This window comes from Phaenicophaeus curvirostris, chromosome 12, assembly GCF_032191515.1.
Source record: "Phaenicophaeus curvirostris isolate KB17595 chromosome 12, BPBGC_Pcur_1.0, whole genome shotgun sequence".
NCBI classification, from domain to species: Eukaryota; Metazoa; Chordata; class Aves; order Cuculiformes; family Cuculidae; genus Phaenicophaeus; species Phaenicophaeus curvirostris.
This window is the reverse complement of record NC_091403.1, coordinates 589738-610107: the sequence shown is the minus strand read 5'-3', so window position 1 is coordinate 610107 and position 20370 is coordinate 589738. Positions and strand designations below refer to the sequence as shown.

The 20370-nt window shown below is 58.2% G+C and overlaps 1 protein-coding gene and 2 non-coding genes across 4 annotated transcripts; 2 read left to right on the top strand and 1 right to left on the bottom strand.

The window, feature by feature from the left end:
- Positions 1-7209: 7209 nt before the first annotated feature.
- On the top strand, positions 7210-7281 carry TRNAH-GUG (transfer RNA histidin (anticodon GUG)). Its single transcript has one exon. It is a non-coding gene; the product is annotated as a tRNA-His (tRNA).
- A 991-nt stretch (positions 7282-8272) lies between these two features.
- TRNAH-GUG (transfer RNA histidin (anticodon GUG)) lies at positions 8273-8344 on the bottom strand. The gene has a single exon. It is a non-coding gene; the product is annotated as a tRNA-His (tRNA).
- A 1680-nt stretch (positions 8345-10024) lies between these two features.
- On the top strand, positions 10025-20168 carry LOC138725882 (sodium/nucleoside cotransporter 1-like). Of its 2 annotated transcripts, XM_069867195.1 has the most exons (18): positions 10025-10137; positions 10719-10844; positions 10924-11009; positions 11684-11775; positions 12165-12354; positions 12552-12693; positions 13733-13846; positions 14198-14275; positions 14812-14892; positions 15208-15288; positions 15424-15549; positions 16906-17036; positions 17400-17568; positions 17752-17949; positions 18370-18451; positions 18937-19035; positions 19755-19866; positions 19957-20167. In XM_069867195.1, the coding sequence occupies exons 2-18, from the start codon at positions 10776-10778 to the stop codon at positions 20078-20080; spliced, it is 1974 nt and encodes a 657-aa protein (XP_069723296.1). In that variant the 5' UTR covers positions 10025-10137; positions 10719-10775; the 3' UTR covers positions 20081-20167. The 2 variants fall into 2 exon arrangements, with proteins under 2 accessions (XP_069723296.1, XP_069723297.1); XM_069867196.1 differs by lacking the exon at positions 10025-10137 and having other exon boundaries at positions 10767-10844; positions 19957-20168.
- Positions 20169-20370: the final 202 nt, after the last annotated feature.

The following is a 20370-nucleotide window of genomic DNA, read 5'->3' as shown; positions in this document are numbered from 1 at the left end:
CCCGAGCCTGGGGGGCAGAAAGGAGAAGAACTGGGCCGACCCGAGCCCTCAGCTCCGAGCTTCCCCGGGAAATCGGCTTCCCCTGCGCCAACCTGCGCCAAACCGCCCAGGAGCAAGAGGGGCAGCAGGGTGAGAACAGAGCTGGGGCCGGAGCCTTGTTTGTGCCTGTGGAGTTTTGAAGGAGACCAGACGAGCTCCTCACCCCGTGTGTGGCTCTGCACAGGCTCAGCTGCTCATGTTCGCTCTGCAGTCGTGACGAGCCGCGAGCGGCACCCGTCCCTTCCCCGCAGTTTGTGGTTGGACGCGGCAGTGACAGATTTCTGCAGTGGCAGCGCCAATGCCGAGCTCCATCTGCGTCTCACGCTGCAGCTGGTGCTGCTCTGGTCCCCAGCGGCTCCCACCCTCCTGCCTGGAGCCTGGCAGCGATGCCCGGCAGTGGCTGCGATGCCCTGTGGTGGCCGCGATGCCCAGCGGTGGCCGCGATGCCCTGTGGTGGCCGCGATGCCCAGCGGTGGCTGCGATGCCCAGCGGTGGTGGCGGTGGCTGCAATGTCCAACAGTGGCTGCGATGCCCAGCGGTGGCCGCGATGCCCGGCGGTGGCGGTGACCGATGGCTGTGGTGCAGCAGCGCTCGGGCAGGGGATGCGGGGTGGGACTGGCAGACGGCAGAGGAACGGGGAGCACCCGCTGCTCCGCTCGCGTGCCAGACTCCACATGGCGCCTGCTCCCTCCCGGTGGGATGCGCAGCCCTCGCAGCCCCCGGGAAGGAGGGAGAGGTGGCTGCACAGAGGTGAATTTTGGCTTGCTCCTAGGCTGGATATATCGAGAAGAAACATTTCACCGTGCGGTGGGGAGGCACTGGCCCTGCTTGCCCAGGGAGGTGGTGGGGGCCCCATCCCTGGAAACATTCGCAAGGTCAGGTTGGATGGGGCTCTGAGCAACCTGGTCTGGTTGAAGATGTCCCTGCTTCTGCGGAGGGGTTGGACTGGGTGACCTGAAAAGGTCCCTTCCAACCCATTCCATGATTCTGTGGACCACAGGCCTTCTGCAAGGACCCAGGGACCTCAGCACTGGGAGCTCTGCTCCTACCCTCTTCTCCATCTGTGGAGGGCCAGGAGCTCTTCTCTGTCATCTCTGGGCTGGAGCTACAGCCCGGCCCTTCCTCTCCTGAAGGCAGCAATAGTGCTCGCCTGGGTAAACGCTTCCCAGCAGGCTGGAGCTTGCACCAGGAAGAAGAAGCCAGGCAGCATCTTCCGGGCTCCTGCCAGCCCTGCGGAGAGCCGTGTGCATCCTCAACCTGTCCTCCAGGCGTGAGGAGCTGCTCCAGCTCCCCTGAGCGCTCCTCGTGCTCACCCACAGCTGGAGACAGGAGCTCTCTTGGTCCAGGATCAGGACACGGGACCTTCCCTGGGGCCAGAGCTGCTCTGGCCACAAGGCCCTGGGGAACCTTCCTTCCCATTTCACGCGGACACAGCCCAGCGTCCCCCGGGCAGCAGCTTGTGGTGACTCAGAGGAGAAGGTCTCTGCTCCTGCACGTTCTTCTGAAGGTGCTGGGAGATGATTCACCGCTGGGGATGGGGGGGCTGGATGCAGCGTTTGACACTCGCCAATGTGTCGCTTGCGTCAGGCGTGGGGTTGGCTGCTCCCCCTGACGCCAGCAGCTTGCAGGGAAGCGTGCAGCCCCTGGAATCCCCAGGTGCTTCTCCCACAGCTTTGGATAAAGCCATCCCCACAGGAGTGTCTGTGGTGACTCCAGCCCCTGCCCTTCTCAGGAGCACCTGGGCATCGTGGGAGCGGGGGGATGTCACATTTGCTGGGTGACACCCCAGCCTTTCCGGAGGTCTGAGTGCAGCAGGGGGTGGGAAGACTGGGAAATGGCAAAAATGCTTCCCATGAGGCGGCTGAAGACCCACAGACTGATAAATGACACATCTGCTCGCTACAAATGAACAAAACTTGGCATAAGGAGGAGGAAACTGGCATCGTTAGGGGCCAGATGGATTAAGGGAACAGATTGGGAAAGAGTTGACACAGCACTCTTAAAGCGAAGTTCTTTTTTTCCAAGCTTGTGGCTTTCCTGGGAAGAGACAGCAGGCACCCGAGGGGGATTCAGCTGAGGGGGATCACCTGCATTTCATAGAGTTGTGGAATCACAGACAAGTTTGGGTTGGAAGGAACCTCCAAGCTCATCCAGTCTCACCCCTGCCATGGGCAGGGACACCTCCCACTGGATCAGGGGCTCCAAGCCCCATCCAACCTGGCCTTGAACCCCTCCAGGGATGGGGCAGCCACCCCTGCTCTGGGCAACCTGGGCCAGGGCCTCCCCACCCTCGCAGCTAAACATTTCTCCCCAAGATCTCATCTCAATCTCCCCTCTTGCAGCTCAAAACCATCCCCCTCACCTCCTTGATCAAAAGCCCCTCCCCAGCTTTCCTGGAGCCTCTTTCAGCACTGGAAGCTGCTCTAAGGTCTCTCTGGAGAGGGAATCCCAACTGGCTGTGTCCTTGCAGAGTCAAGCCTGTTGGTAAGGGCACACAAAACCCCAGGGATGCAGATGTCCCTCCCTGCTCTCCCCCCCAGCAACGAAGGGGTTGAATTTGTGCTGCAGCTGGAGCCGGGAAGGAGTCCCCCAGCCGGGCACAATGTGAAAGCGGGCAGCTGGATGAGGCCATAAGATCTGTGTGATATAATACAGCTCCTGCCACACAGCCAGCATCTATCCTGAGGTTTCCATCACGTTTGGAAACTCCCCACATCCCCATCTCTGATGTTTGTTGATGGAGAAGGCGTTTCTCCCGCTCCATGTCAGCCCTGAAGTAATTTTTCTCTCCGATCTGTCACCCAGCTCCTCGCTGGCCGGCGTCCAGGCTGCTGCGCCGGGGCTGGGGGAAATGAAGTTCCCCACGGCTCTCCACACCTCGTCAAGTGCTAATGAAATAATGGATCGCAGCAGCGAGCGGCTGTGATGCTCGGGGTCACGGATGCGCAGAGGGGCTGGCAGCGCTGGCAGCAGCGGCACAAAAGGCGCTCGGCGCGGCTGAGGCAGCGACTGACGGGTCTGGCTCAGAGCTGGCAGGTGTCGGTCAGCGAGTCGTCATCTCCTCTTTTGGCCAATTAGCACGGTTGGGTGATGTTGTCAGCTAAAGAGTGATTTATCAGGACAGAACGGTTGGGGAGCTGCAAAAAGTGTCTGCAAGAATTTCCTCTGCTGGGTAAATGCACACACTTTGTGCATATTCCACATGTCCAAGTGGCCTGAATGCGCTTACAAAGCCTGGATCTGCATCCGATGAGCGAGTGCTGATGCAGAAATGTCCTAGGTGAGATCTTAGGGAGAAATGTTTTGCTGTGAGGGTGGGGAGGCCCTGGCCCAGGCTGCCCAGAGCAGGGGTGGCTGCCCCATCCCTGGAGGGGTTCAAGGCCAGGTTGGATGGGGCTTGGAGCCCCTGATCCCGTGGGAGGTGTCCCTGCCCGTGGCAGGGCTGGGACTGGATGGGCTGTGAGGTCCCTTCCAGCCCAAACCACTCCACGATTCTACACTAAGGTGCCTGGATTCCTCTGCAGGAACAAAGGACGCAGGACCAGCCGGGAGAGTGTGGAGCTGAACTCGATAGCGAGCGGTAAAGTGGAATTAATTGGAGGTGCCTGCACTCATCGATCCGAGGCAGAGCAAGTGAAGGAGCTGGAGCTTTTGCAGCTCAATCAGAGCTGGAGGGTTGTGCGCCAGGGCTGGCAGGGGACCCCATGCCCCAGGAAGGTGTTAATGGTGTGTTCGATTAATCCAGCTGCGATGGCCACGCTCACACAGCGAGTCCCTCTTCACACCCTGGTTTTCCATCGCTGAGGGGCTGTGAACCATCCCTGGCATCCCCTCAACATCTCTTAATAGGGCTGTCACCAGCCATCAGTAGAGAAGAGCAAAACAGGGACCGACCCCTCCACACAGAGAGGAAAAAGGGCTTTTCCCACCAACACAGCCCTGTGTCTCTGAAAGAGGAGGCAGAAAATGCAGGGGAATATGGAGTGGAGCGCCAGGCAGAGGCGATGGGCTGGTGGGCTGCCTGGCAGCGTATGGCTGCCTCTTTTCTGCCCGCTCAGCATCACAAAGCGGGTGAGGAGGTGGCTGCGTGCAGGCTATAAATCCTCGCTGCAGGAGGAGGCTCCCGCTCCGGGCGCAGACAAAGGCGGGTGGGAGCTGGGGCTGGCAGCTGCAGCGAAGCTGGGCACTCGGAACGCGTGGCAGCAGCATTTCTCCCTGGCTGCGGGGTGGCTGGCGCTCCCCTGGGATGCTTTTTGTACATCCCAGCTCCAGCTGGATGCTGCACGCACAAAGAAAGGGCTCCGGAGGCGGCTCCGGGCTTTGTGCTCCCGGGCGGCTGGACGGGACAGCCTCGGTGAATCCCCGCTCTGTACATTTTAGGGACAGTTTTCCTTGATCTCTGAACACTGGAGCCAGGCAGGGGGACTCCACAACATTAATAAAGCAGAAAATCAGTCTGTTGGAAACAGTTTGCCTGCCCTACAGTGCTGGGAAATGCCCTTGGAGGCTTGGGTGTTAGAAGAACCAGAGTGACCTCCTGCGCCAGGGTGAGCTCATAAAGCCTCTCGAGGGAATGGCAGGATATCCGTGTCAAGAAACGCCTGAGTCCTCCTCCTCTAGTCCTTGGAGTGTGTCTCATGGGCTGGGGCGGTGGATGGTGAGGACAGAGCTGTGTCAGGCTGCTCACAACTGTCTCTCAGCTCCAACGTGCCATTCCTCACCCCCAAATCCCACCAAAACCTTCACCTCCAAAATTATCCCACTCCACGGGACCCTTCCTGACCCATCCTTCCTCCTGCATCCTGCATGGAAATGGGAATATGGGACATTGGCCTAGATGGTGGCACTCAGTGGAGCTGCTCAGATTCCCTTGGGAAGGACGGTGGGATTTCAGCAAAATTCCAAGCTGGATTTGTGGCCAGAGGTGACAGTGCTGCCCTGCACCAGTGCGCAGGTTTCCATCGCTGGTAAAACCCAGAGCACGTGCTCCCAGCCCTGGCATCCATCCCGCTGCCCCGGGCACCAGCACGGCTCCTGGGGCTGGTTTAGGGATCAGAGACAGAAAGAGGAGGCGGTGGCAATCGCTCTGCCTCCCACCCACCTCCTGGAGACGAGGAGAGGCGGCCAGGGGCTGCCCCAGCAAGGGAACAGCGGGAGAGGCTGCGCAGGGGCAGAGCAGCCGAGGCGCCCGCGCGTGATGGATTGCTCTTGTCCCTGTGCCAGCCGGAAGATTTATGGCTGTGCCGCAGCGTGGCACCGTCTGGGCCCCGCAGCGCTCGCTGCCTGGCTGCACCAGCCTTTCGACATCTCGGGCACCTGTAAAAGCCATGGGAACGTGACACACAGGCAGCAGAGGGCTTGGAGAGAACCACGGGGAGAAGGAGCAGGGCGAGAAGAACCTGCCTGGAGCAGCCATCCTGCCCGGGGGCCGGGGAGAGCCCGAAGGGACCAGGTCCCCCGGCAGGCAGGTGCCCACACAAGCTCACCTGTTTTTTCTCCGCGCTGTGTGAACACATCCTGGAAGGTCCCAGCCACCTAGGGCAGCTGGACCATCCCTTCCACCATCCCACGGACGAGCCCCCTGACAATCTGGCACAGTTTCATTAGGAAACTGAGCCCCTGCTGCTTATCTCCGTGTCCACTCGCCACCTCCCCGCTCACTGCTGTGTTCGGGCAACTAGCCCTTATCAGCACAGAGTTTATCTCCGCAGTGCCTGTTCCAGCGGCTTAGATCAGCTCCCGGTGCAATTGAACAGCAGATGCTGAGGGAAGAAGGAGGTGGGCATGGGCGGAGGGAAGATGTAAAAGGCTGTTCTGCCATCCTCCATCAGTCTCAGCTCTTTTGGCTTGGATACAAGCAGGATGAGGGGCTCAGGCTGGCAGAACAACTACTTCACGGGGTAATGAAGGCGCGCAGGGTTTGTCCCAAGCCTCAGGATGACTCGGAGGTTTAGGAGCCATCAGCAGTGGCAGAGACACAAGGCTGGAGGTGGTACAGGGACATGGAGACCATTGCCTCTCCCAGCACCCCCCACGTCAGCAAAACCCACCGGGGCGCGTCCGCGCGATGCCGAGCGCCGAGCTGGCCGTGCGGGCAGGAGCAGAGGCTCGTGTGCCCCGGCTCTTCGCAGTGACGCAGCGCAGGGGCTGAGCCACCTGGGCCACCTCCACGTACCGGGGCTGCTCTAAAAATATTTGACATCAAAGAAACCCTTTTGATCGCAGGTGTTTGGGATTCTTTGCACATCTGTGAAAAGAAAGGAGCCTTTAATGCTTGGGCACTGTGGAAATCAGTGACAGCGGTGATGCAAACAGTCATTAACTATTGATGAGTGTTCCACTGGGAAGGATCCGCTGCACGTGCTGAGCCAGGTGATATTTTGGGTCAGAATTCCAGCACCAGTCCCAGTTTCTTGTGGGCTCCGGAGGTACCAGCCTGGGGCTGTTAGATTGTGCTGGAGAGAAACGTTATCCCTGAGAGAGCTGGGGGTGTTTAGCCTGGAGAAGAGGAGGCTGAGGGGAGACCTCATTGCTCTCTGCAACTCCCTGAAAGGAGGTTGTGGAGAGGAGGGACCTGGGCTCTTCTCCCAAGGGACAGGGGACAGGACGAGAGGGAATGGCCTCAAGCTCCACCAGGGGAGGGTCAGGCTGGACAGCAGGATGAAACAGTTCATGGAAAGGGTGATTGGGCAGTGTCCGAGGCTGCCCAGGGAGGGGTTTGAGTCACCTTCCCTGGAGGGGTTTAAGGGACGGGTGGATGAGGTGCTGAGGGACACGGGTTAGTGTTTGATGGGAATGGTTGGACTTGATGACCCTGGGGGTCTCTTCCAACCTGGTGATTCTGTGATTCTCTGACAAACAGCCCCGGGATCAGAGCTGGGGTGTGGGACAGGGACACGGGGCGGGATGATGGTGGGACCGAGGGCAGCCTGAGGGGACTGGATGCTGACACCGAGCTGTGGGGGCAGCTGGAGGGAAGGAAGGGCCCGGAGCGGCCTGGACAGGCCGCAGGGCGGGACCGCGGAGACCCCGCGGAGATCAACGGGGCCACGCGCAGGTGCGGCACGAGGGGCGGGAGCGCGCAGCCTGGCCACGCCCCCTGCGTGACGTCACTCCCGCCGCCTTCTAAAGGGCCCGCGCCGCAGCGCTCGCCCAGAGCTCCGGTAGCGCGCCGTGATCGTATAGTGGTTAGTACTCTGCGTTGTGGCCGCAGCAACCTCGGTTCGAATCCGAGTCACGGCACCGCCTCAGGGGCAGCTCTTTTCCTCGCACCTGCTCTGACTGAGTCTAGTTGCTCTTACTTATTTATTGGGGGCTTTCCCTTTCTTCATTACCTACCTAGTGATTTAATTAGTTTTATTTTTCATTATTGTTTTCTGTATTAAATTTCGTTTATTTCTGTGCATTGTATTATTTTCTTTGTTACAGTATCTTTATTTCATGTCATTATTACCTTATTATAGAATCACAGAATCACCAGGTTGGAAGAGACCCACCGGATCATCGAGTCCAACCGTTCCCATCAAACACTAACCCACGTCCCTCAGCACCTCGTCCACCCGTCCCTTAAACCCCTCCAGGGAAGGTGACTCAACCCCCTCCCTGGGCAGCCTCTGCCAGGGCCCAATGACCCTTTTATTTCATGTTATTATTTCATTCCACTTTGTTTAATATTTTGTCATTACCTTTAGAGCTGCCCGGCAGGAGGTCGGAGCGAGGCAGGCACTGGTCTCCTCACCAAGCGGAGGATGATGCGATGAGAGGGAAGGGCTCCAGCTGCACCAGGACAGGGGGATTTTGGAGGTCAGGGAGAAAGTTCTTCACCCAAAGAAGAGCTGGGGCCTGGCAGGGGCTGATCAGGGGCTGCTGGGGCCCTGGGGGGTCCAGGCAGCAGGTGAGGCGCTCGCGGACGGCTCCGTCGTGGACAGGGATGGTTGGACTCGGCGTCAAAGGTCTCTGGTAGTTCTTCGGTTCTAATAAACCAAAAGGATTAAGTATAAAATCAAGTAGAATAAAATAACAAAATGGCAGAAAATAAATAAGACAGAAAGAAAGTAATAGAATTAAACATAAAAGCTATAAAGGAAAAGTAAGTAAAACAATAATGGAAAACGAAATCAAGTAAAGACATTGATAGATAGATAAACAGAACGCCCCAAACAAATAGATCCATGAAGGTAAAGTAGGAGCGAAGGGACAGGGAGGAGCAAAACGAGTCGCCCCTGTGGGTTTGTGCCGTGACTCGGATTCGAACCGAGGTTGCTGCGGCCACAACGCAGAGTACTAACCACTATACGATCACGGCGCGCTACCGGGGCTGATGGGACGCGGCGCCGCGGAAGCGACCTTGAGGGCGGCTGGGAATGACGTCACGCAGGAGGCGTGGCCTGCGCGCGCCCCGCCCTCGCGCGGGCCCTGAGGGCGGGAAGGGGAGCCCTGAGCACGGGGAGGGCCCGGGGCTGAGGGAGCGAGGCCAGAGGAGGCGGCGGGGATGGTGTGAGGGCTGGAGAATCTCCTGTACGGGGACAGGCTGAGAGAGATGGGGCTGTGCAGCCTGGAGAAGACTTTAGAGCAGCATCCAGGGCTGAAAAGGACTCCAGGAAAGCTGGGGAGGGGCTCTGGGTCAGGGAGGGCAGGGATAGGATGAGGGAGAATGGCTTTAAATTGTAACAGGAAGATTTAGATAAGACATTAGGAAGAAATTCTTCACGATGAGGGTGGGGAGGCCCTGGCCCAGGCTGCCCAGAGCAGGGGTGGCTGCCCCATCCCTTAAGGGGTTCAAGGCCAGGCTGGATGGGGCTTGGAGCCCCTGATCCAGTGGGAGGTGTCCCTACCCATGGCAGGAGGTAGGACTGGGTGGGCTTTGAGCTCCCTTCCAACCTAAACTACCCCGTGGTTCCATTTTCTATCTCTGCTGCTGGCACCCAGGGTGCTTTAGGTTGGAGAAGAATTTTTAGACCTTTGAGTCCAACCACTCAGTGCCTCAAGGGTTTGACTCAAAGCCACAAGAAAAAGCAGGGAGGCACCAGCCAGGTGTATGCACCTCAGGGTATGACTCTGTCACCCCGTGTGGAAAAGTGGTTTCCAGCATAGGGAACATTTTTTCTAGCAGCTGCCCTGTCCTGCCCTGCCAGGATCCGGGCAATGCGTGTGCCTGGGTTTTCCTTGGAAGCATTTTCTGGGAATGGGGGAAGGTTGGATTTCTGCCTGTAACAGCTTCCCACAAGGCTCTTTTGCCTGGGGGTCAAAATATCCTGGAGCAGCCTGTTCTGGCCACCCTGGTGCCCATAGTGGCCACTGCACTGGACCTTCCCACACGCCCACGTGGACACCGTGAGTGATCCTGGGAGGAGCCGTGGTGGCCACGGTGCCCAGCCCAGCTCTTTGGACCAAGCTGTTAATCAGTAACTGGGCTGCGGGACTGGTGTCGTGCGGCCGCAGGCTGGCGGGTGAGCGTGGGGACGTGGGAGCCGTGGGGCACCGGGAGGGTGTGAGGGCGTGGGGTGCAGGGACGTGGCGGCGAGCGCAGGGGGGGCACGTGGCCACGCTGCACCACGAGGCCGTGGCGGCACAGAGGGTGGAGCAGCCAGCATCAGTCCAGGGATCCTGGAGGGATGGGGGGTCCTGGAGGGGGCGGGAGAGTGGGGTTGTCCTTGAATGGTGGTGGGCCTGGGGAAGAAAGGGTCCTTCTGATCCCTGCCAGAGCCCTGGGGGGCACCAGGGGTGCTGGAGGACATGTGGGGTATTGGGTTCTTCCCCTGACCCTGCTGCCGAGGAGCCACAAGGCAAGAGATGCGTTGGGGGTCAGCATGCCTCAGTGGACCCTCTTGGTGGCTCTGCTGACCCACCATCACCTTCAGCTTCTGTGAGGTCCTAGGTTGAGGGGGATGTTCTCCAGAACTCCTCACATCTACTAGTTTCATTTGGGGCTGGGCTGCTCCCTTCGTTGGACCCTAACTCTGCAGGAAGCAGGTGATGACCCTGCTGTCTCTGCCTTCTCTGTGCAGACCTCTGGGACTCATCCAAAGCAAGGACAGCGCACACAGGATCACGCCTAGAGCTGATTGCTGCCTTCTCTGCTCTTCCCTTGGCCTCCAGGTAGAGGAGCTGGGAGGGTGTCCAGATGGGATGCTCCAAGGGTTTCTGCCCTGGCATAACACTGGTTCCTCTGGCTTTGCTTGACCAGTTCTCCCAGTATGATCCTCCTTTAGGCCAGTCTCCATGCAAACTATTGCTTCTTTCTACTCATCGCTCCTGCGCTATACTGGTTACCAACATGTAGGGACCTTCTTTCTTGCTTTACTTGGTTGCACCAAGAGCTTTCAATGAGGGATGCAGCCAGATTTATTTTGTCCAAAATCCAACTCGCACAAGGACTCACAGAGGTTGGTAGCCACTGCCACCAACTTGGAGGAGCAGCACCACCTCTCTCTGTCTCTCCTGCAATTCCTTGGGAGCATAGAAGAACAAAGATCTCAGAGTTACAGGAGAACAAGGAAGTTGGCACAGCAGCCCCACGGCTTGAGAACTCCATGGGATGGTTCCTCAATGTGCTGGTGCAGGAGCTGCTCTGAACCCTTACTGTGAAGGGCATTCTCCTCTTGTAGACCTGGACATGGAAACCCAGGCTGGACTTTTGACCTTCCCGGACCTGATCCCATCTTCTTCTCCCTGTTCAGTGTTGATCCCTGGCAGAGCTGCTTCTCTAATGCATTGAAGCTGTGGCACTTCTGGAGATGGAAAGGAACCAGATAAGCCTGGACAGCCTGGAGAGAGGGGTAGATAACCCAGCTTTCAGCACCAGGGTTAGTCCCCTCTTCCCTTCCCACTGGAGTACAGGAGCTGCTCTGGGTGCTCCAGCTTGTGATGTTTTTCCAGGGGCAGGAGAAGCTCTGTGAGGAATGTGGTGACCCAGTTGGTGAGAGCAAAGAGGAGAGGAAAGGAAAAGGGAGGTTCTCCTCCTACTGCAGGTAGGACAACCCCTGGAGATATGTGTGTGGAGGGTATTTCATAGAATCATGGAATCACAGAATGGTTTGGGCTGGAAGGAAGCTCAAAGCCCATCCAGTCCTACCTCCTGCCATGGGCAGGGACACCTCCCACTGGATCAGGGGCTCCAAGCCCCATCCAACCTGGCCTGGAACCCCTCCAGGGATGGGGCAGCCACCCCTGCTCTGGGCAGCCTGGGCCAGGGCCTCCCCACCCTCACAGCAAAACATTTCTTCCAGTGGTCACAGCCACATCTGTGTCCTTGGGCCAGTGGTTCTCCTGAAGAACCTGGGGTCTGGGAGCAGGTCAGGGTCATATTGACCACATAGAGGGTGCAGTGCCTGGTGGCTCCATCTGGCTTTGTGGGATGGCAGTGTCAGGTCTCTGTCCCTACAGCAGCCACGCAGAGCAAAGCCTCCCCTCATGGTGTCTGAGGTGTTGGAGTGTACGGTGGGGTCTCCCCTGCCAAAATGGGCCAGGTCACTCCTGCCAGGAGTGGGCAGAGCTGTGGAGGCCGTGGCACTCCTGCACCACTGTGCTGCTTCCACAAGCACCCTCTAGGATGCCTGCTCTTGACATGTGCTGTTGAGTTGGGTTGAGTTGATCTCCAGGGCCCGTCTTCTGTGCCTCTCATCTCTGGGGTGTCTCTCTCCAGGAAGGCCCTGCAGCCGACATCCAAGGCCAAGCGCTTCTGCAAGACTCATGCCAAGGCGTTGCGAAGGGTCGTCCTGGGACTCCTTGTAGTAGGTGAGAACTCTGTAGCTTTGGGACCTCATCTCCGCATCCCTTTGACTGCCTGTGCCCCCAGCACAGCCACCTGCACTGGAGGTTGTATCCGCTCTCACCAGCCCCACCACCTGCTCCCTCCTTACCCTACATGAGGGCTACCTGCACCTCACTGTCCTCCCCTCTCCCCACGTCCCCAAAGGATTTGCTCTGCGTCTTCGGCTCGCTCTGTGTGCCCTCGGATGGCTGAGGCACTAGGGTGGTGCTCTTTCAGTCCCCCATGCAGGCAGATGGGAGCATCAGGGGTGGCCAGGGAAGGACGTTGGGCGGAGATGGACCTCCCTGTTGGCTCCAGTTAGCGTTATGAGTCCGTGGCCTGATGTTACTGACCCCCAATGTGCCTTCTCCAGCCTACCTGTGCTACTTCATTGCTGCCTGCTGGCTCAACTTCCAGCGAGCCCTTGCCTTGGTTGTCATGACTGCTGTAGTTGTCTTCTTCGTCTGCTGGAGCCTCTTCAAGAAGTACTGCGGGGCAAAGGTGTTGCTGTTCCTCAGCCCAGTTTGGAAATGCTTCCGAAAGTCCTGGCCGCGGCTGAAATGGTGAGTCAGGAAACATCTTTCTACCCTACCTCAGTAGCATTATGGCCTTTCACACCCTTGTGTGTTTGTGCCCCAGGTTTCTTCAGATGTGTGGACCTTACAGTCACATCTCCCGCACAGTTAGCTCCTGCCCTTCCTGAGCTGTTCCCCACGAGGACACCCTCTCCATAACTGTCTGCCTGGGGTTTCTGTTGCAGGATGCTGTGGGTGGCCATCCTAGGAGGCCTGATCGCATGGCTGGCTTTGGACACCTCCAGGAACCCAGAGCAGCTCATCTCATTAGCTGGCTTCTGCTTTTTGGTGCTGTTCCTGTTTGCCTGCTCCAAGCACCATGGCGCAGTACGTGTTTCAGGTGTGGCTTGGCCACTGGTCCCCTTGCAGGAGGTGGCTACTTCCCTCTGGAGGTGCTTCTGTCCCATGAGCATTTCCTGATGGCTCATCCCTGGAGCTCCTGGAGGAAGCAGAAGCCCAGCAGGGCTCCTGGGCAGAGCTGGGTACAGCCTAGGAGCCGAGCTGGTGGGGTGGATGGAGCTCCTTCCCACCACTCAGCCTAGGGCTGCCCCGTGGTACCTCCGTCCTGTTTTCCCTCATAGCACCTCAGACCTTGAGATGCAGCACCCAGGCTTCAGGGGCTGTGGGTGAAGGGTAGACCTGAGTTTTGGGTGCCCTGTGTGACTTTATCAGGGGATGCGGGGATAGGACGAGGGGAACGGTTTTGAGCTGCAAGAGGGGAGATTGGGATGAGATCTTGGGAAGAAATGTTTAGCTGTGAGGGTGAGGAGGCCCTGGCCCAGATTGCCAAGAGCAGTGGTGGCTGCCCCATCCCTGGAGGTGTCCAAGGCCAGGTTGGATGGGGCTTGGAGCCCCTGATCCAGTGGGAGGTGTCCCTGCCCATGGCAGGAGGTGGAACTGGATGAGCATTAAAGTCTCTTCCAACCTAAACCATCTCATAATTCTGTGATTCTATGACTTGGGCAAAAGTGATTAAGTCCCAGGGGCTTCCAACCCTACCTGCTTCAGTGCTTTGGGCGTTCCTTCCTTCTGCCTCCTCCAAAGGGTTAATGAGCAGGAAGTCTGGGGGTCTGTACTACCACTCATACCATCAGAAGGTCTCTGTGCTACTCTCCTCCTGGGTAGGCCTGGCAGGTTATGTTCTATCAGCCAGTTCCAGAGTCCTGCCAGCTCTACTTCTTCCGCTGTCACCACCCTGGGTTTGTGGTTTTCTGTGGCGCTGCCTCTGTATGTGTCTCCATTGTCCTCACCCAGGGCACAGTGCATTGGTGTTTGCTGTGTACGGCTGCCAAGGGGTGGAAAGCTGGAGAAGGAAGACTGGAGGCTTTGCTAACTTCTCAGACTGTGTTCTGCTCTTGGTCCCCAGGTGTCCTGGAGAGCCGTGTTCTGGGGTCTTGGCTTGCAGTTCCTATTTGGGCTCTTTGTCCTCCGAACAACCCCTGGCATGCAAGCATTCCAGTGGCTTGGGGACCAGATCCAGGTATTGCATCTGCTCGCCCCATCCTGTGCTCGCACCCTCCATGTAGACCTCTCAGGGATCAGAAAGGACAGCAGAGGGTGGCTGGGGCAGAGGAGCTGCAGGGCCTGCACCTCAGGAACGTTGCTGTCTGGGACTGGAGAAAGGCCCGCTCTTTCCTGGTCTTCTGCAGCAGCCTGGACCCTTCAGTGTGGTCTCCTTGTGGGCTGGAGGAGCGCCCTGTGGCTTGGAGACAGCCCACCAGTGCCCCAGCTTACGTTTCAGAGGGTTGTTCTCTGGTGGGGCTGGAGGTGAAATGACAGGGAAAGAACTAATGGAGATATCTGTGTAATCATGGAACTTCCCCTTTTGCAGTTCTTCCTGGGCTACACCACAGCGGGCTCCAGCTTCGTCTTTGGGAACACGCTCATTGAAGAAGTCTTTGCCTTCCAGGTCAGCTTGGGGAATGGGGTGACAGCGGGGGAGACAGAACCTTATTTTCTTCTGGTCTGGCTGAGTCCTGGAGAGCATGGAGACAAATGCAGCGGGGTTTGCTGCAGCAGAGCTCAGCCGGCTCAAGGATGGGTCTCTCTGAGCTTCATACCCACCCACAGGCCTCCTCAGTGCTGTGGGGAATCATAGAATCATGGAATTAAGGTTGGAAAAGCCCTCTAAGATAATTCAGTCCAACCATCAGCCCAACCCCTACATGCCAACCAAACCCTGTCCCCAAGTGCCACGGCCACACACTTTGTGAACCCTCCAAGGACAGAGACTCCAGCCCTGCCCTGGGCAGCCTCTGCCAGGGCTTCTCCACCAATTTGTCACTGGCCCTCCTGCCAGCCTGGCCCAGTGCTGTGGCTCCCTGATAGCCTGGGTGGCTACGCAACCTCACCATGCTCATGGGACAGAAGGGCTTGGTCCCCAGGCGTACTCAGATGTGTTGCTCAGCTCTCCTTTAACCCCGTGCCCTGGTGCCTCGCCTGCAGACTCTGCCCATCGTTGTTTTCTTCAGCTGTGTGATGTCCATCCTCTACTACCTTGGCGCCATGCAATGGATCATCATCAAGGTAGGACATTCTGGGGTGGTGGTGGTGGAAGGGAGAAGGACCTGGTAGGTTCTCTGACTGCTGTGTTTGGCTGAGGGATGTCCCAGGGCTATTGGCACGGTACTAATCTGGGGTGATGTGTCCTGCTTAAAAGCATAGACACAACCTCCTCTTCCTTGCACACCCTCCTGAAAAATTTGAGCCCTGGAGATGGTGTTGCTGCCCTGTCTGTGAGCACTTCCTAGGATCTGAGGGCCCAACGGTGCCCCGCTCCATGGAGTTGGGTGGCTGAATGCCAGGAGCCTTTAGGAACCTGGTGGCCTTGTCTTTCCCCAGATCTCCTGGCTGCTTCAGGTCTCCTTGGGTACCACTCCCACTGAGACCCTGAGCGTGGCAGGGAACATCTTTGTGGGACAGGTAAGGTCCTGGGCAGGAGATCCAGCTCCTCAGCCCTTGCAGCTAAGCCTGCCCTGGGAGGAATCTTCCCCTCCCAGGAGACCTGTGGCCCTGTGTGTCTCTGTCTCATGGACAACAGGGTTTTCTCTCTCGCAGACTGAAGCCCCGCTACTCATCCGCCCGTACCTTGCAGACATGACCCGTTCTGAAATCCACGCTGTGATGACCGGTGGCTTTGCCACCATTGCGGGCAGTGTGATGGGTGCCTACATATCCTTTGGGGTGAGTGTGCGCCACATGCTCCTTGCCGTGGGGTCCTGGCATGCAAGAGCTGCCCTGGCCTTGTGGGTGAGGGAAGACTACCCTTCTGTAAGCAGGATGAGGGCAGGGTGCCTCCAAGTCCAGCTTCATTTCCACCACCCTGGCCAGAACCCCAGGGCCCTTCCTGCTGGAGGGCACTGGATCTCCCTGAGTCACAGGATAATTGAGCCTGGAAGGGGTCTCTCATCCACCTTCTTACCCCAGGGGGATGATGGCAAAGCTCGAGGGGATGCCCAGGGCCTTGTTGAGCATGGTGGCGAACACCCCCATGTCTGGAGATCTCCCCTCACTGTGCCATTGCTTCTCGGCCCTTCACTGGGTGGTGTCTTCCCTCTGTCCTCCTTTTAAGTTGGAGGGCTCTCCTGGCCCTCTTTTCTCCCAACAAGTCCCACTTCTCCAGGTGTTCCTGTGCCCCAAACCCCTTGGAGATGCATTCTTTGGTACCTCAGCATCTCAGACCTGGACACAATGTCCAGATGTGGCCTCACCAGTGCTCTATAATGGGGAATAAACCTTCCCCTCGACCTGCTGCCAGCACTCCCGCTATTTAAACATTAATTAGCCTCTTTAATGAGGAGCCAGGGGTGGAAGGTCAGAGAAATGAGACGTTGCCACTCAGCGGGCAGGGGAAGGGTGAGACCGGGAGCTCGACTCTTCGTCAGCAGGGAGAAGTTCACAACGTTGCACAATCTCTTGGTCTGATATGGATCAAAAGGGACAAGGGAGGGACAGGAATCAGAATCAGGGCAGGTTAACATCCCTGGGGCCTGGATCACTGGAGCTCCAGCAATGCCTCCATCCAGACCACAGACTGTCCTGAGCTGACAGGGATTCACAAGGACCATCAAGTCCAACTCCTGTCCCTGCACAGGACAGCCCTGATGTTCACACTGTGGGGCTGAGGTCATTGGCCAAATGCTTCTGGAATATTGTCAGGCTTGGCACCATGGCTGCTTCCCTGGGAGCTGCTCCAGTGCTTCACCACCCTCTGGTGAAGAAGCTTCTCCTGATGTCCATCCTAACCCTCATCTGGCATCTTCCTGCCATTCCCTCGAGTCGTCTAATGGGTCACCAGAGAGAAGAGCTTAGTACCTGCTCCTCCTCCTCTCCTTGTGAGGAAGCTGTAAAGCACAATGAGGTCTCCCCTCAGCTTCTTCTCCAGCTGCCCTACATGCATCTGGTTTTCCTACCCTGAGAAACAGAGCCTTTAACCCTTCCGAGTGTCACTGCCTGAGGTCAACCATGTCCTGAAACGCCCACACACATGGGGCACAGCCTTGCATGGAGGTGCCTAAGCTGCTGGCTTGTGTGTTGCAGATAGATGCGGCATCACTGATTGCAGCCTCGGTGATGGCTGCGCCCTGCGCCCTCGCCATGTCCAAGCTTGTCTACCCCGAAGTGGAAGAGTCCAAGTTCAAGGGCAAAGCGAGCATCCGCCTCTCCAGAGGGTGAGTGGGAGGAGAGGGTGGTGAAGCAGGGCTGCGTTGGTCCTACCTGCACAGGGAAGGTGTGGGGGTGATTTAGGGGCACAAGTGGACGTGGCCCAAGGCTGGGAGCGCCTGTGGTGTGCAGACACCCATGGAGCGAGAGCTGACCCTGCGGAGAGGATGCCTGGCCACATCAAATCATAGAATCGTAGAATGGTTTGAGTTGTAAGGGAGCTCAAAGCCCATCCAGTTCCACCTCCTGCCATGGGCAGGGACACCTCCCACTGGATCAGGTTGCTCAAAGCCCCATCCAACCTGGGTGTGAGCACTTTCGGGGATGGAGAAGCCACGTCTTCCCTGACCCCGGCATCTTTTTCTCCACAGGGAAGAGCAGAACATCCTGGAAGCTGCAAGCAACGGGGCTGCTGCCTCTATTGGGCTTGTGGCCAACATCGCAGCCAACCTGATTGCCTTCTTGGCGGTCCTGGAGTTCATCAACGCTGCTTTGCGCTGGTTTGGGGAGATGGTGGACATCGAGGGGCTTTCATTCCAGGTATCCCTAATGGCAGCCCTGTGGGCATCCCCCATCCTTCACCCATCCTACCTTTGCCTGCTGCCTCCCTAGGCTGCTGAGACCCTTGCTGGGTGTTTGGCAGACGCTGGCAGCCGGTGTCCAAGCTGGGGGCTGTGCGTGTGGTCCGCTCTGAGCTGCTCTTTTCTGGGATGCTTTTCCCAGGTGATCTGCTCCTACGTCCTCATGCCCGTGGCCTTTCTCATGGGGGCAGACTGGGCAGACTCGCCGCTGGTGGCTGAGCTCTTGGGGATCAAGATCTTCCTGAATGAGTTTGTGGCATACCAGCAGCTGGCCACGTACAAGAAGAACCGGCTGGCAGGCCTGGAGGAGTGGGACGGGAGCCGGAAGCAGTGGATATCTGTGAGGGACACCTACCACCCTGCAGGGATGGAGACAGCCAAAACAGGGCAGGGGATGGGTGGTGGGCCGACAGCGGCATGGGGCTGTTTGAGTGGGAGGGCACCTATGGCCAACTAGACCTGGATGTCCACTCACAGCTGGGTGTGAGGTCACCCTGAAGGGGTTAGTGAGGCCCTGTCTCATTTATCCTGTTCCTTGGTGAGGCAGATCATGGTGCTCCAGGGCCTTCCGTTCCCCAGCCCAGCCTCTCCTGGGGCAGGCTGCCCCCACCTGCATTCTCCCTCACAAAAATAGCTGAAGGGGGAAGGATTGGGTGGAGAACTTGTCTCCATCACGTCTGCCTGGGTTGGGAGCTACAATGGGGTGTGGTGGGGCTGATCCTAGGCTGAGGTCACCATCCCTTGCCGCTGTGCTCTCCAGGAACGAGCAGAGAGCATTGCCACCTTCGCCCTCTGCGGATTCGCCAACCTCAGCTCCATTGGGATCATGCTGGGAGGCCTAGGTGAGTGTGACCAGCATCCTGGGTGAGTGTGACCAGTGTCCTTGATGCCTGGCACAGCGCAGGGGGTTCCTGGTCCCCAGGAACCAAGAGCTCAGCTGGTGCAAGAGGAATTTCCGGCCCAGGAGCCGTCATGCTTGGTCTCTGCCACACGCAGATCATAAACAGGATTTGCATGTGGTGATAACAGATGATTTTGTGCCCATGGCACGCGTGTGTCCTGCCAGCCCAGGTGCCACCCAGCCACAGGGCAAAGAGCAGAGGCTGCGGCGTGGGCAGCGCCGTGGGCTGGGGTTGAGCCCCCGTGGGTGTCAGGTGGGCGCGGTGTCCTGCTCGCACACAGGACTGCGAGCTGGCAGCTGCCAGGGATCCCCATGTCCCTCAGCCACCCGCCGTTGGGCACAATGTGGCAGAGGATGCTGGTGACCTGGCACACATCCCTGTCACAGCCCAGGTGACTCTCCCCAGTCTCTGCTTTGCCCCCGCAGCCTCCATGGTTCCCCAGCGCAAGGGTGACTTGGCCTCCATCGTGCTGCGAGCCCTGCTCACCGGCATCTGCGTCTCCATGCTCAACGCCTGCCTGGCAGGTAGGACCCTGCCCACGGCCAGCGTGGCCGGGAAGAGCCGGGAGGGACACGCAAAAGGCGGAATACTGCAATAAACACAAGTGCAGGGATGGTGAAGTCCTGGCAGAGGCTGCCCAGGGCAGGGGTGGAGTCCCTGTCCCTGGAGGGTTTCACAAAGTGTGTGGCCGTGGCACTTGGGGACAGGGTTCAGTTGGCACCGGGGGTGGGGTGGTGGCTGGGCTGGAAGAGCTGAGAGGGCTTTTCCAAACTCAGTGATTCATGATTCCATGGTGGGAATGGCTGGTCTGTCTACCTCATGGCTTTGCCAGGACCTCCAAACCCTCTGCTTTCCCACTGTGCCTTGGCCAGGGGTTGCTCAAGCCCAACAGCTTTACTGGAGCCCGTCATTCTCATCTAGTCTGGGATCGGGGCATTTGGGGCACTTCAAGGAGACGATTTTCAGACAAGCGAACTTGAAGTACAGAAATTGGAACAGACTGCCCAGAGCAGGGGTGGCTGCCCCATCCCTGGAGGGGTTCTAGGCCAGGCTGGATGGGGCTTGGAGCCCCTGATCCGGTGTGAGGTGTCCCTGCCCATGGCAGGGGGTGGGACTGGATGGGTTGTGAGGTCCCTTCCAATCCAAACTGTTCCAGGATTCTGTGATTTGCAAGCATGCTCAGGGAATGGGATTTGTAGGCACAGTCTATCCATAAGTCCAACCAGGAGACTTTGTCCCCCAGGTCTCCTCCATGTGCCAACGGAGGTGGGTGACTGCGTGACCTTCCTTAGCACCACTAACTTCAGCTCCACCAGCTACACCATGTACAGGTGCTGCCAGCAGCTCTTTGCCAGGTGAGTGTGTGTCCCAGCACCTCATGGTCCTACTCATGAATCCAGGTGGTGGGGCAGCAGCTCCCCTTGACCACCCTTCTCTCCTTCCAGCACAGTGCTCGAGAACGGGACGCTCTCCTTCATGGGAGCCTGGGCTGGCCTGGAGGAGAGCCTGCAGTGCCTGACGCAGTGTTGCAGGCACTACAACCACACGTCCTGCCTGCAGACAACTTAGGATGGTGCAGGGAGCTGCCCGCTCCAGCGATGGGGACCTGGGAGCACTGTGGCCTGGTCCTAGAGGTAGAAGCCTTGTCAGAGCCCAGTGATGATGGACAGCCCTGTGCACCTTGCAAACAGCACCCTTAGATGCTGCTCCTCACAGACCCAAAAGAACTGCTCCCAAATAAATGATGGCAATGCCACCCTCAGCCCATGCTGGCCCCCGACCGCTGTCGCAAGCAGCACGAGGCACTTCGCTCATAGCCTGCAGTCGCTGCAGCTCTCGTGAACCAAGCCTCTGCCAGG

What these genes read in the sequence shown, in the direction of transcription:
- LOC138725882 (XM_069867196.1), top strand. Translation starts at nt 10,776, where the DNA reads ATGGAAAGGAACCAGATAAGCCTGGACAGCCTGGAGAGAGGGGTAGAT. An exon ending in AAGAAGTCTTTGCCTTCCAG is followed by an intron (nt 14,276 to 14,811) that starts GTCAGCTTGGGG and finishes CCTCGCCTGCAG; the next exon opens with ACTCTGCCCATCGTTGTTTT. An exon ending in GCTCAACGCCTGCCTGGCAG is followed by an intron (nt 19,036 to 19,754) that starts GTAGGACCCTGC and finishes TTTGTCCCCCAG; the next exon opens with GTCTCCTCCATGTGCCAACG.